This window comes from Glandiceps talaboti, chromosome 1 (assembly GCF_964340395.1).
Source record: "Glandiceps talaboti chromosome 1, keGlaTala1.1, whole genome shotgun sequence".
In the NCBI taxonomy this organism is placed as follows: Eukaryota; Metazoa; Hemichordata; class Enteropneusta; family Spengelidae; genus Glandiceps; species Glandiceps talaboti.
In genome coordinates this window covers 10,409,354-10,422,959 of record NC_135549.1, presented here as the reverse complement: position 1 = coordinate 10,422,959, position 13,606 = coordinate 10,409,354, and the positions used below count along the sequence as shown (strand labels likewise).

General features: G+C 35.6%; 2 protein-coding genes across 2 annotated transcripts; one reads left to right on the top strand and one right to left on the bottom strand.

Moving 5' to 3' along the window:
- Positions 1-1,809: 1,809 nt before the first annotated feature.
- LOC144440737 (ubiquitin-like protein 4A) lies at positions 1,810-6,928 on the bottom strand. The gene is made up of 4 exons (XM_078130121.1): positions 6,810-6,928; positions 5,932-6,037; positions 3,953-4,161; positions 1,810-3,143 (listed from the first exon to the last, which is right to left on the bottom strand). Exons 1-4 carry the CDS (start codon positions 6,861-6,863, stop codon positions 3,033-3,035), a joined length of 480 nt encoding a protein of 159 aa, XP_077986247.1. The 5' UTR covers positions 6,864-6,928; the 3' UTR covers positions 1,810-3,032.
- A 102-nt stretch (positions 6,929-7,030) lies between these two features.
- LOC144440114 (uncharacterized) lies at positions 7,031-9,249 on the top strand. Its single transcript, XM_078129376.1, has one exon. It carries the CDS (start codon positions 7,073-7,075, stop codon positions 8,117-8,119), a length of 1,047 nt encoding a protein of 348 aa, XP_077985502.1. The 5' UTR covers positions 7,031-7,072; the 3' UTR covers positions 8,120-9,249.
- The last annotated feature ends 4,357 nt before the right edge of the window (positions 9,250-13,606 follow it).

The window sequence follows — 13,606 nt, the reverse complement described above, 5'->3', positions numbered from 1 at the left end:
TTAGTCCTAGCAATGTAAACATCAGTCATTAGACCATAACTTCAAAACACAGTCCCTTGCGTTACCCAAACATGACCACGTATATTGATCTGGTGGCCTCAGTCGTCTAATGTATGTAGGTGTGTAAATGCAGTATTTATCTTGAAGAAACAACAGCCTTTCCACATATCATCCATCATCATACAAGACTTGGATTCTTGGTTTCAAAGAAATGAAAATTTATAACTTGATTTAATTCAAATTTGTAAATGGAATGTCCAACTACAGTTGTAAAATCAATTACAGCGTATTACAGGTTACTGTTTACTGGCGCTGTTTGATGCAACACACAAAAAAACTAGGAAACTGAATATGTTGTATATAACCACACCAAAACCAATAGGTAACTGAACATGCTACACTTAATAAGATAGCAAGATCGAATGAACAGTCTTGCTACATCTTGTCTAAATGAAAGGAACTAATATGCCAACATGCAGATGGCAAAACATTGGTCTGCATCTAGACTGTAAGATACGTTGTGACGTTTCGCCCTCACATGGTAGGGGTTGGTCGATGTGTGAGGGCGCCCTGTCATGGCATACCTTACAGACTAGTCTGCATCTAGTAACAGCATGTTTTCATTTCATTCAGACTAAATGTAGCAAGACATTACAATCTTGCTATCTTAGATTTTGTAGAATGTGCAGTTTCTAATCGGGTTCTAATGTGGTTGTCTCAAACAAAGCCAGTGAACACTAACTTGCAACATACTGTAAATCTATTGTGGAAGGATACTAAAATACTACAGTCTTACTGCCCTGCTGCTACAAAGGCTTCACATAGGAATACCTAGATTTATTTGGGGTTGTATAAATTTGACAATGTGCATGTTACTACTTTATTACATGGTCAATCATACATTTAACAATAGGTTTCACTGTGAGGTGGGGATCTAATGGGCAACATCTCCCTGAGATGACCTATGATGACATCAAAAGTACTAATTATGCTTAATCACATGACTATACAACAGGGCTCTAAATAAAGAGATCGATTGACTTAGAAACAGGAATGACATATCAAACTATTTAATAACAAATGTGGATAAGTGAAAAAGGGAAATCATATGATAACTATATATAAACACAACAGGAGTATATCACTGAGTTTTTGTTGAGTCAGCAGACTTGGAGGTATCACTAAAATACCGGTATAAGGACAACCAGTGAAGTAATCCAACATATCTTGGCAAAAAGTATGTTATTCAACACATCATAGCAATCAGTGATGTCATTTGACATTAAATAGGGCAATCAGTGATGTCATAGGAGATATAACGACAATGAGTGATGTCAAGGGACATATCAGGGCATTCAGTGATGTCAAGGGACATATCAGGGCATTCAGTGATGTCAGGGTCATATCAGGGCAATCAGTGATGTCAGGGTCATATCAGGGCATTCAGTGATGTCATAGGAGATATCAGGGCATTCAGTCATGTCATAGGAGATATCAGGGCATTCAGTGATGTAAGGGATATTTCAGGGCATTCAGTGATGCTAGAGACATGTCAAGGCATTCAGTGACATCGTGGAACATACCAGGGCAATTGGCGATGTCATAAGTTTGCAGGGTAATGAATGACATATATAGAATATACCAAGGCAATTAGTAGAACAATACAACATAGAACATTTATCACATGAATGATTCACACATACATCCATGTACTATTACAAGTCCAATCACAATATAATGTTTTGCTTAATAATTGAAAATTAATTAAGTTATGATGGGATTAATCATATAAACTTTTCATGGTGGCACAAGTTGCATAATTAAATAAATAATTTGCATAATTAACTATTTTTTGGTACTTGGATGATAAATGAGTAAACTATACAGAAATGCTGCACCACAAAATCATCGTCTTTCGACAACATTACTTTAAGTAGATGCTATATGCATTAGCAGTATTTCAAGATATCAAATGTATATGTAACACTTTAAATATGAGCTGCACCAAATTTACCAAATTTCATATATATATATACAAAATACATACACCAACTTAGGCAAAAACTCTGAGAAAGTGTTTTATGTGCTGTGCAAAACAAACAATATTTTTATTAGTTTGAGCCCATACTTCTTTGAGTTTCAGCACACTTGTCCACTCCAATATGGCATCATGTTACAGCCAAGAACACAGGGAACTACTCATATTTTGTTTCATCACTTTAACAGCTGATTTATGAATTATTAAATATACAACATCTCTTCCTTGACCTTGAATGGTTACATAATATAACAGAACCCACGACATGTGAGAGAGAAAATGTGGCATACTCGGCCTAGCTGCATCAGTACTTGCGTTGTTCCCTGCAGCCATACTTTCAATCACTATGCTCGTGAGAGTGCAGCAGAAAACACCATGAGCACAAGTGCAAATACCTGAACACTGACACCGACACTCATGCAGCACATGGTTCCGTTATTATTACATGTGTTTATCTGAAATAGTAAATTTCCATGAAAATCATACTGTGCGATCATGTGATTCCATGTACAAGGAAAGAACATGCACTTATACGCATATAGGTATGCAATAATGTTTTCAGTATTGCACTACAGTGCAAATACCACTAGTAAGCACACACATTGGTGCACGTAATTACTGGTATATATGTAATAATACTAGTTTCATAAAGGCAAACAAACTGAAACATAGTGGCTCTGTAAATTACTTCACCTGTCATTTGATGTGGTAGTGCCATTTGTGATATACTTATGGTATTCTTCAAGCTAATTGCAAAATGGACTAATTTAAAGCAGCTAAAGGTAAAGGCTAAAGTAGGTTGATATTTGGTACAGTGACTTCAATCTCATAGAATTCACCGTGGTCACAGGATGCTTAAAAGAATGATATAATGTTGGTACTTGAAACACCCTCGGAGGTCCCACAGCAGTGTTTTCTTTGCATATGGTGAGGCATTTCTGAAATGTTGGTGATGAGTTTTTGGTAATATACACACACACACATAAAGAAAAGACTAGCTGCTAGAGGATGTTGTGTGACTTTCTTGCTTTCTTCTTTCAATATTGTAGATAGCAATTCTTTCTAAATCGTCAAGGCTTAAATTGGACATACTTGATTCAAATTCCTACAAACAAAAAACAACAAGAAATAAGTCCAGTATGATAGCACAGTTGTCTGTTGAAAGCGTGACACATCATATATTCATACAAACAGGTTTGACATGCAAACTTAGCTTGTCCAATGGCATTATCTATTTCCAAACTACAGTAAACATAGAATGACCATTACTGCGTCACAGACCCTGTCAGTAGAATGACTATTTCAAGCATGTGGGTGCTTTTGGTTTCATTCTCAAAAAATATCCCATAAAACTTACATCAACAGCTTTTGATAGCCTCTCTAAATTAAAGACATTCATATGGCCACTGTATCGTTATCCTGGTAATATACATTAAAAGTAATATGGAAAACAAGAGCATTGGATGTAGATTTCAAAATCTACAGTGGTATGTATGATAGGAATACTTAGTCTTGATTCACTGTCACTTACATCATAAAACCTTGATTTTTTTTGTCTTCTGATATTGTTTACCCCCACCATCAATACACATTTCGCCTTCACAAAATTTCAAAATGACATATCATTTATGATTGTATGTTGGGACAGTCCAGTTTTGACCAAAGACAATTCCAGACATTTTTTTTATATGTACATAATACTGCCTAAGTCTAGTCTTTTGTTTTATGAGTGATTTTATTTGAGAGTGGACTGTGATCTATTTCTGCCTTTATGTGATTCTTTATCTATGTCTTGACAGGTCACATTATTGCTCAAAATAAATTATGCATTTGGATGCAGACTGATGTCTGAATATGTTGTATAACAAGTCAAAGTATGCTCCATTATTGATAATAAACATCTCTCCAGCTTACCTGTTTAAAATGCTCTATGACTTTATCAACATCATCTTTTTTATAATACTTATTGAGTATTGGTTTTAACTCATCCCAGAGTACTGTTGTATTGGTTGTCTGTGGTGCTGTTTTAGTACTAATTGCTGGTGGTTCACTCTCTGACCTCCTAATGACAAGGTGAATTTTTGTACCAGGCCCAATATTGTAATCACTCAGACTTTGGCCATCTGTCAAATATAAATACATTTATATCAATGGGAAAATTTGCAATATTATACACTGGCACTGTACAATGTACTCTGGAACAACCTACCACAAGATGCTAGGTCAAAACCATCCAAGTACATTTTTCACAGTACCGTAAGGTGTCCTTCAACAATTCCGTTTTGCATCTCAGTTGAATTATACTTTATACATTATATATACATAGATTTGATTTTTCTTATGACCTACGAAAAACAAATCTATGTATACCCCACACGGCTATAAATTGCCGTCTGGCAGCTGTTTATGAAACCCCTGCTTATGTATTTCTTTCCTGCTTACCATTGCCCTATTACAGTTTAATTAAGTACATCACAGACTAGACGAGCAACTTGCTATTTTCTGTCTCCCTTTACCACATCAGTCATTCAGTTAATGTATTATTTCTTTTTTTTGACAAATGTGAACATAAACATTGATAAGAAATTATCATTATGTACAGTGTACATAACATTTCAGGGTTTTTTTTCAGAGAACCAATTTGATGTGTTCTATGAATTAGAATTAATCTTGCGTTCGACAAAATGGGTTTCAAATGACAGTAACAAGTTGTGTTTTCAGGCTCTTGGTGGAATGTCAAGTATAAAAAGTTACTGAAATGTGTTATTACACTAAGTGACCAGCTTTGTGTAAAGTAACATGATCATTTGGATTTTAGAGGAATTTATGGAGTATAGTAAATTGTTTCTTTTATACTTGGTTAGTGCTGTGTTTTATCTTATTTTGTGTGGTCACTTTATATGAGAGTAGAACAGATTCAATACTTACACGTTCATTGTGAGGTCTAGACCAAATCAAAACAGGCAAACCTGTTATTTCATCTTGAATTTTAGTAGACCCATGATGGTCAACTGGTTAGAGTGGCTGGCTCAGAATCTGTGAGTTGTGAGTTCAAACCTTGCTGCTTTGTTTCTAAATGGCTTAAGTCCTTGGGCAAGGTAAGAATCATTATAGAGCCAAAGCCCATCCTCAGTGCTTTACAATTATCATCCCAAGCATAGACCTATAATGGCACAATGGCCCTCTATACTGCCTAACCTCATTGGGGCATACAATCCATTGTAGCCTCGTTAAACACTGGCATTAAATCCTTCACATAACAACTTCTATCCTACCACATACAATCATGTTCAAAGCATGCCCATGGACTTCAGTCTTTCAGAAAGAAATGGCCATGACATTGACAAGGATCAAACCTAACAACTTGCATCTTCAGAACTGATAACTGTACCATTTGACCACTATGACTCATACATGTACTAGGATCGGTGTATAACATATACACTAACTCTAGTTTCACTGACATACTGGTGTGGCCTTACTTCTATGAGGTCAAAGTTGATGACAGGAAAAATCTCTAGTTATCATTTATGTACTACATTCATTGTTTTGCCTTGAGTTGTGATTTATAAAACATTCTTGAACTCTGACCTCATGCAAGCCAAATCCAACATGTCAGGCAGAACAAGGGTGGCAGAACTGTCACCTAGACTGTAAGATATGTTATGCCGTTCCATTCTCATTGGCCTTTTCTACAGAGATGTGTTTGTGTATGTGTTACATGCCAATCCTAGTACGAGTCATAATGGTCAAATGGGTAAGAGTTGTGAGAGGGGTTGATTGATGTTTGAGGGCACCCCATAACAGTGTACCTTACACTTTTTACAGACTAAACTATCACCATCACGTCTGAAGGATAAGATGGCAATATTCAGAAATGCAAATTAATTTACCTGCTAATGTTTTACCACGGAAGACAAGTCTTTGTTGATCTACTGGAACATCCAGTTCCCTAGCTACTAATTGTTTTACTTCTGAAATTGAATCTGTTGCTGTAACCTTTGGGAGAGAGAAAAGAATACAACAGTTGAATCACAGTCCCTCTAATACTCATCAATCAAAATGATAGAGGGACTGTGACTGAATGCATTATTTGTGCAGTGCATATAATTTTTCACAAAATGTGTATGTACTAACTAGGCTCACAGACCCTCCATATGATATATTTGAATCATTAAATATAAAGTATCTATTACATGTGAGCATCTTTTAAATTATGAGCAAACAACACATTGAAAACTTAAAATAATTCTGGTCTTTACAAATGAGACTGTAATACCCAAGAGTGATATATTGGGATTTTGTGACAGTGCTCTCTGATTTTCAATACTTCCTGGTCCACATCAAACATCAAATATAAGTACTAGAGAGAACAAAATATTATATTCATGGAAGTACCAAGGTACCTTCATGCACAAACCTACTACCAACCCATCCCCTCAAAATTCAGGCAGGATCCTTGAGTCAAATTATGATTCTCTCTCAAGAAATAATTTTATTACATTGATTTCGAGGAATATGATGTTGTATTACTAGTATTTCATAACATTGAATTGTTGTAACACATTGGTTGTGGTTATATGTATTTTCCTACAAAATACATATCATGTATTAAAACTCTAATGGTCATTTACAATTCGTTTTCTTGCAAAAAGGTACTAAAATTGATCGGACTCCGAACTCGCGTGACAATCGTACAAGTTGCAACATACAACATGTACAATGTACACATGGATATCTAAATACGAAAATCGCACGGAAATTTACAAACCTCAATGCTACATTCTTTTCCTTGCGCCTGTAGTATCTTCACGGTTATTAACATGTTAAAACAAATTTGTTGATGCTGAGGTGAGAAATACTTGAAGATATATTTTGTAAGAAGTTCACGGCACGGATAACAACAAAAGATGGCTGTCTAAACCCGGAAGTGTACACTTGTCAATTGACGTCGTATGAGGGCGTCAACGAACGTGGTCTGGAAGATGGCGCCGAAGTGAATCTGAGGAGGATAGTGATGAGAAGCTGGGCAAAATGAGGAAAGATCGCGGCAAGAAACATTCAAAGAAAGGTCAGCATCATGATAAGAAAGGTGGACGGAGAGACCGCCAAGCAGTGTCATCAAATCAGCCTGAAACATCCGGACAACATGCAAATACAAGCAGTGCTAGTGCTGTGACCCCTGAAAAACAAACCACCGCTGTTGAACTCAGTGTTGGACAACTTGAGAATTCTGAGGACATTGCGCATCATCGAAAATTTTCCAGGAGAAAGGTTGAAAGTAACTGGGATCGTTATGAAGGGTTACCTGACGACACTGATCACATTCAAAGTCGAGGAAGAGATTTAAATACTATTCTTAACGAAGCTGGTGCCGCATCCACTCAATTCCGTTTTAGTGATGAGAGAGATTGGGAAGATGAAATAGCAACATTGCAGGCTAATGATGATATACTTGCTTTAGATTTAAATTCACTGAGTTCAGCATTAAGAAAAATACCACTTTATAAAAGGCTGCAGATAGAAATAGATGTTTTCCCACCGGCTGTCATTGAGAGATTTGAAAAAGAAGCAACAGACTCGGACAGTAGTGTAATTCTTGGTACTCACTCCATTATGAAGGCAAAACCAGACATTGAATTGCAAACACCTATGGTGAAAGTTCAAACCAAATCTGATATCAAAACACCATCAACTGAATTTGATAAACCACAGTCTTCACAACTTTCTGAGGAAAAAAAGGAGTTTTTAATGTCAGAGATTGGAAAGACCCTGAAATGTGAGAATGCAATAATCGTTGATAAAGTTGAGGAAGAAACTGGGAAAACTTTAAAAGTTGATTCTGATGAGGATGAGGATGACTTGGAGATGTTGTTATCTTTGGAGACTCCAGTAGAATTACAAACAACAGCCTATAAACCAGACTCAGAGAATGTGTCTGAGTTGGCTGAAAATAAAAGCAAAGATCGCAAGGAAACAGAAACGGAGAAGAGAATAGAAACTGTTGCAGCCAAGTCAGCTTCAACAGAAGAAACGTCAGAATGCTTGGAGGATTGGTTAGACAGTGTCTTGGATGACTAGCCAATGCCAGGCCTGAGTTTGTACTGGGAGATTAGTTAGACAGTGCTTAGTTAGAATCGGTTATATTTTGTCTTAGTTAGAATTGGCTTGACTATGTTAAGTTAAAATTGGTTACTAGCGAGTGTCTTGGATAATTCAGTAGGATATCGGTACTGCCAGACCTTATGTTGCATAAGGTTTAGCAATTTTTTTTACTGATGACAGTGATGTACAATGAATACCTTACTTTTGTATTACAGGAACAAAGTCCAAACCGTGACAGTTTTCTTGGATATTTTTGAAAGGGTCATAGTCCACAACTTTGCAGAATCCGCTCAGTTTCATTATCAACTGAAAGTTATCATAAATTATTATAAGTTGCAACTGTTGTCAACAGAAATTACATACCAAAGAAATGATGTTGAATTGTGTACTATCGTGTCCATTTAAATCATCAACCCTACACTGGCTGCAAGTGGGACATTTTTTTTGTCATCAAGCAACCATAGATAACAATTGCTCAATTATAAAACAACATATACCTGTTTAATTAGTGGACAATTTTATCTGTAGCTAGTGTAGTGACAAGATTCTGGAATCAGGTGCCATGTTAGTGTGGCAAGCCTTGATATCTATATATGGTAGTGCTCATTAAATATTCAATATCAAGGTACAAGCTAGGTCATATGCTTTCAATTACTGCAATCAACGCTTTTCACGGCAATGATATTTTGTGTGCAATTCAACATGTTGTGGTTAATGGAGGCACAGATTTCAGGGTCCATACTGTTGGAAAATGCTATGTTTCTTACCATGCTATGTGTAAAGCTACATATACATACTGTTACACAATGTCTTGCATTAAGCTTTTAATCCAAACACAAACTTGAAAACTGTTACCTGAAATTTGCAACTGCATATTTTCAGTCTTTGTCAACAGATTGACCCATTATTGAGAACATGTGTCTGTAAGGTCAAGGGTCAAAAGCTTAATGCAAGACATTGAATTACCAACACAGATGAACTTTCATTTGAAGATATACATGAACAAGTTTAAATACACCTAATGGTGTACAATGATAGGCAGTCATTATATCTAACAAAATGGTCCAGTTGCAGCTGTAAGATTTTATGAAAACATACACATACTTGATTATAAAAAGTCATTGCAAATCTCTCCAATATCATGTGAGACTAACCATGCAATTTCTAAATACAATTTAATTATATTGAGATATTTTCAAAAGCAAAACATTCAAAATGTTGCCAGATTGCAATATATCAGATTGGAAGTGCTTCCTTGAGAGTGTCTGTCTGTGTGTGTGTGTGTGTGTGTGTGTGTGTGTGTCTGTCTGTCTGTCTGTGTGTGTGTGAGATATATTGTATAGCATTGTAGAAATTCAGTTAGATGATTGTACCAATATTTCATCTATAGACATTATTATAGTTGCATAATAAAGAAGTCATTGAGAGTGTTTCTAAACCGAAAATATCCTCAGTGGAGAAAAATATTCTGTAATATAGTATCGCATTACTTTTACTTGTGAAATATTTGACTTGCATAGGATGTTGATATTCGATCGATATGGTATGCTGTCGGTAATGGATGTATAAGTGTGTGATGGTATATGTCCTTTTTGCTGACTTGTTTATTTGTCTGTTTATCGTAAACAAATTTACAATTGTGCCTTGGCCCCATGTGTTCACACGATCACGTCGCCATCATCAGGTCAGTTTTTCTATATTTAAAGTATTTTAAGCTTGATACTCCTACAAAAGTCTAATTTCCTGGCACATTGTCCCACATACCTACAATGAGTACATTAATTTAAGCTTACATTGTTTATTACATCACCTTCATAATAGGCTGTGGCAACCAATTTCCTCCAAAGTAGCCAAATATCACTTATAACAAAAAGATTCCCTGTAATGTATCCCTATAACGTAAATATAGTAAGGCAAAATAAAACGGTCTGTGATGACATCATGAATGTATCAACCAGATGTCCCAAGGTGCCTTCGTGTTAGGCAAATACAATCCAGCAATGACTTGCCTATTAAGTAACACGTGTACGTTCCCAACATCTTGGTATTTAGAGAGAGAGAGAGAGAGAGAGAGAGAGAGAGAGAGAGGGGGGGGGGAGACAGACAGACACAGAAAGAGACAGACAGATAGACAGATGTGATAAATACATTACCTTCTCCGTTATGTTTCCCTTTTTACTACAGTGTGTCTAGGATTGATTCTTTTTTGTCGTAATTTCATATTCTACACAGTTATTTCACCCGTAAAGTAAACAAGGAGAAATCATTGTGTATTTGTCTGCATTTTTGTTTGGTCTTTATAAAGTATCACCCTAAGTATAATGTGTCTGTATCTTTGTTCATTCTCCATGAAGTATGTGTGTCGTGCATGTGTTTTTACCAAATGTTAACATTCATTGTGGATAATGGATATGGTGTAGGTATAATTCCGTAACAATACGTCATTTACAGTTGATTTCTTGATTACACGACTAAAGTCATTTTAAAGTGATTAAATAACTCATTTCAAAAGGTCACAGGGATGATCGCTACAGTAAAATATGTAATCTCAGGTTTCATCATGAATGGGGTTTCATCGCTGGCATGTGACAAAAACTATTTTTTTATGGGGGGGTGTCACTTGTAAAATGGTAGTCGGGAGGTAAGTTTCCAGAACCAAGAAAGATGTTTAGCTTTCACCTTAACCCCCCCCCCCCCACCCACCAATTTTACTAGAAACGGTTTTCTTCGTACAGTTTTGTTTTTAAATGAATGCTATCAGCCTATCAGTGCGACAGCTCAGTTATGGAGTATTCTTGAGCTAAAGCTGAACTTCTGAATCATTCTCACAATGCTTGGAATAATAAAATTATAATGTTTTTGATATCGCACTGAAGTATAGGTTCCATCATTTCAGACCTTCGTTTTTCAATGTACTTATATCGCTCTTTGGTACACCCGATGATGTCATGGATTTATCATTTAGTTTAACGGGAACTTCAGGTTAGAACTAACATAAAAGTGTTTCACCTCTCCCTATGGCAAGCCACGCAAGGCCAAATAAAAAAAAATCTCACAGTAGGTGGTGTTTCTAATCGACATCCAAGCAATAGCAACATCATGCCACAACAACGGTTTTAGTTTGTGGCTAGTTAGCTAAAAGCTCACTTTATTACCATAATAAAAAATAATTTGATTTCAAAAGTGTACTACACTACACTACGTCTCAGTGCTCTTTTACAGTGTGAACAATGTCAGCTACATGCTAGGCGAAAATGACAACCAAAATTACATAAAGTTATGTTGCTAAAATTATATGAATTACAATGTTACAAGGCTAAAAATGGCGATACAAATTAGACAAAAGCACTCTCTTAAAAAGACAAGTTTTTAATTAATAAACGACACCATTCAGTTTTACTATCCGAGCGAATTTTAAACTAAAATTACTTTACTTTAATCAATAGTGTCATTAAAATGAAGTGTACGTGGTGGCACATAATCTCAACTTGGTTTCTCTTGTCGCATATCCTGTCTTCCCACGGCTGAGTACACTCTTCAATCACCATTACAAGACTGGTGGTAAAGAGGTGGACGATTATCCCGTACACGTACACCCTATGCATAGAACTATATATTTTGCTCTTACTATGCCAACTGGACCCCGAACTACGATGGTACACACATATTGCCCTTAGGGTTGACACACACACAGTCCCTCTATCATGGTGATAGACGTGTGACCTACAGTGTAAATAATGAGATATGGGCCTATAATCAGGTATTTATATGGGACAAATATCACCTGAATGGAAGCCATCTATGTTACCGATTGATGATTGTCAACGACCGTAAGCTAACAGTAGATTATACATAAGCCTAGTTATCTTCAGACAAGATCTGCTAGATTACCTCAAGGAGGTTTAAGAAAATACCTCCATGGTTTCTTGAAGTCCATGGGAACTGGTTCCCCTGTATTTAAATGATTGCTTATGACGATGATTGGTGATTATGTATTTATTTATTTAGACCAATTTATCCATATTTTCATGCATTGATACAGAAATAAAATACGTTGCACACAAGAATAGTAGTATAATAGCGTTTCTATTAGATATATCGTAAAGTCGCTGAGGTGTATGCTAGAGAACGTGGCGCCCATACCTACCTACTATGTATATACGGAAAATGCAATAAGGTATGTGTGCCCTAGATTCACAGGTGTGCTGTTTTGTATTGTCCGTAACATTGCAGTGTGCGTAACATGTAGTGTCCAAAGCATGCAAAGCTTAGTGCTGATAACACGAAGTGTCCGAAACACAAAAATATATATGTTCATACTGAAGAATCGAGACCCCAAGAGCAACATAAGTGAAGCGTGCAATAGCCGTTTATAAACTTATACAGTCATTACCAGAGTGAATGATACAATCTGTAAATCATTTGATTAAAACAAATTCAAGTTTAGAATTCAGACAAACTCTAAAATCGTTGAATTGTTTGTTTGTTTGTTTGTTTGTTTGTTTGTTTGTGGTCATTAATTTACATAGTAGTTATACGTGGAGGACTATGAAGACGCACTCAGAAACTCCTTTCAGCGGGCACCCATTTTACACATTTTTGGGATGGAGTCTGTAAGCTTATATTACTTTCAGACCCCCTCCCCTCCAGTTGAAAATGTAACGTCAGCCCTTTATATTTTTTTCAAGATATAGATTGTAATCCACCCTCAATCCCATTCTAGTCCTATAAATGTTAGTTTATTATAAGCATGTACGTTTATTTCAGACAAAATAAATATTATACAGAATTAAATGAAAGTATGGAAAAGAATAATACATACAATAGAGGAACTTAAAAATTCCTCTTACACCAAAACATTCCACAACATAATCTGAGACGAAATCATATTTCACACGATAATTAAAACAATAAACTATTACTTTGTACAATATAGAGTACACAACATAGACAGGACATCAAAACATTAGCACAATACAAGATAAGCTGTCATTGTCTTGGAATTGAGAAGTGACACCGCACACAACCCGAAACTCAAATTGAGAATAGAACTATGTAAAAACTGTAATACAATAGAAGACAAAGAACGTCATTTGATACATTGCAAACTCTATACAAAGCAAAGAGATAAATTATTTAGTGTAATTTATAATATCAATTCAGATTTCAATAGGATAGAAAAGAAAGAGCATTTTAAATTTGTTATGCAATCAACTTGAAACAAAAAGAGCTTATAATAGCACTTCGTATGTATAAAATGTAAAAATATTTTAATCAACAAAATTGTAGTGTTCTTTTAATATCTTGATACCACTTATGTACCCAAATAGAGTTTTAAATTTTCTATACGGTTGTAATAAAGTTATATTATAATTTAATCTGTTTAAAGCTTATCATCTTACATTTTGGTCTTTTCTTTTTGAATTCCCCTTTTCATCTATAACAGTAAGCTTAAGCTTATGA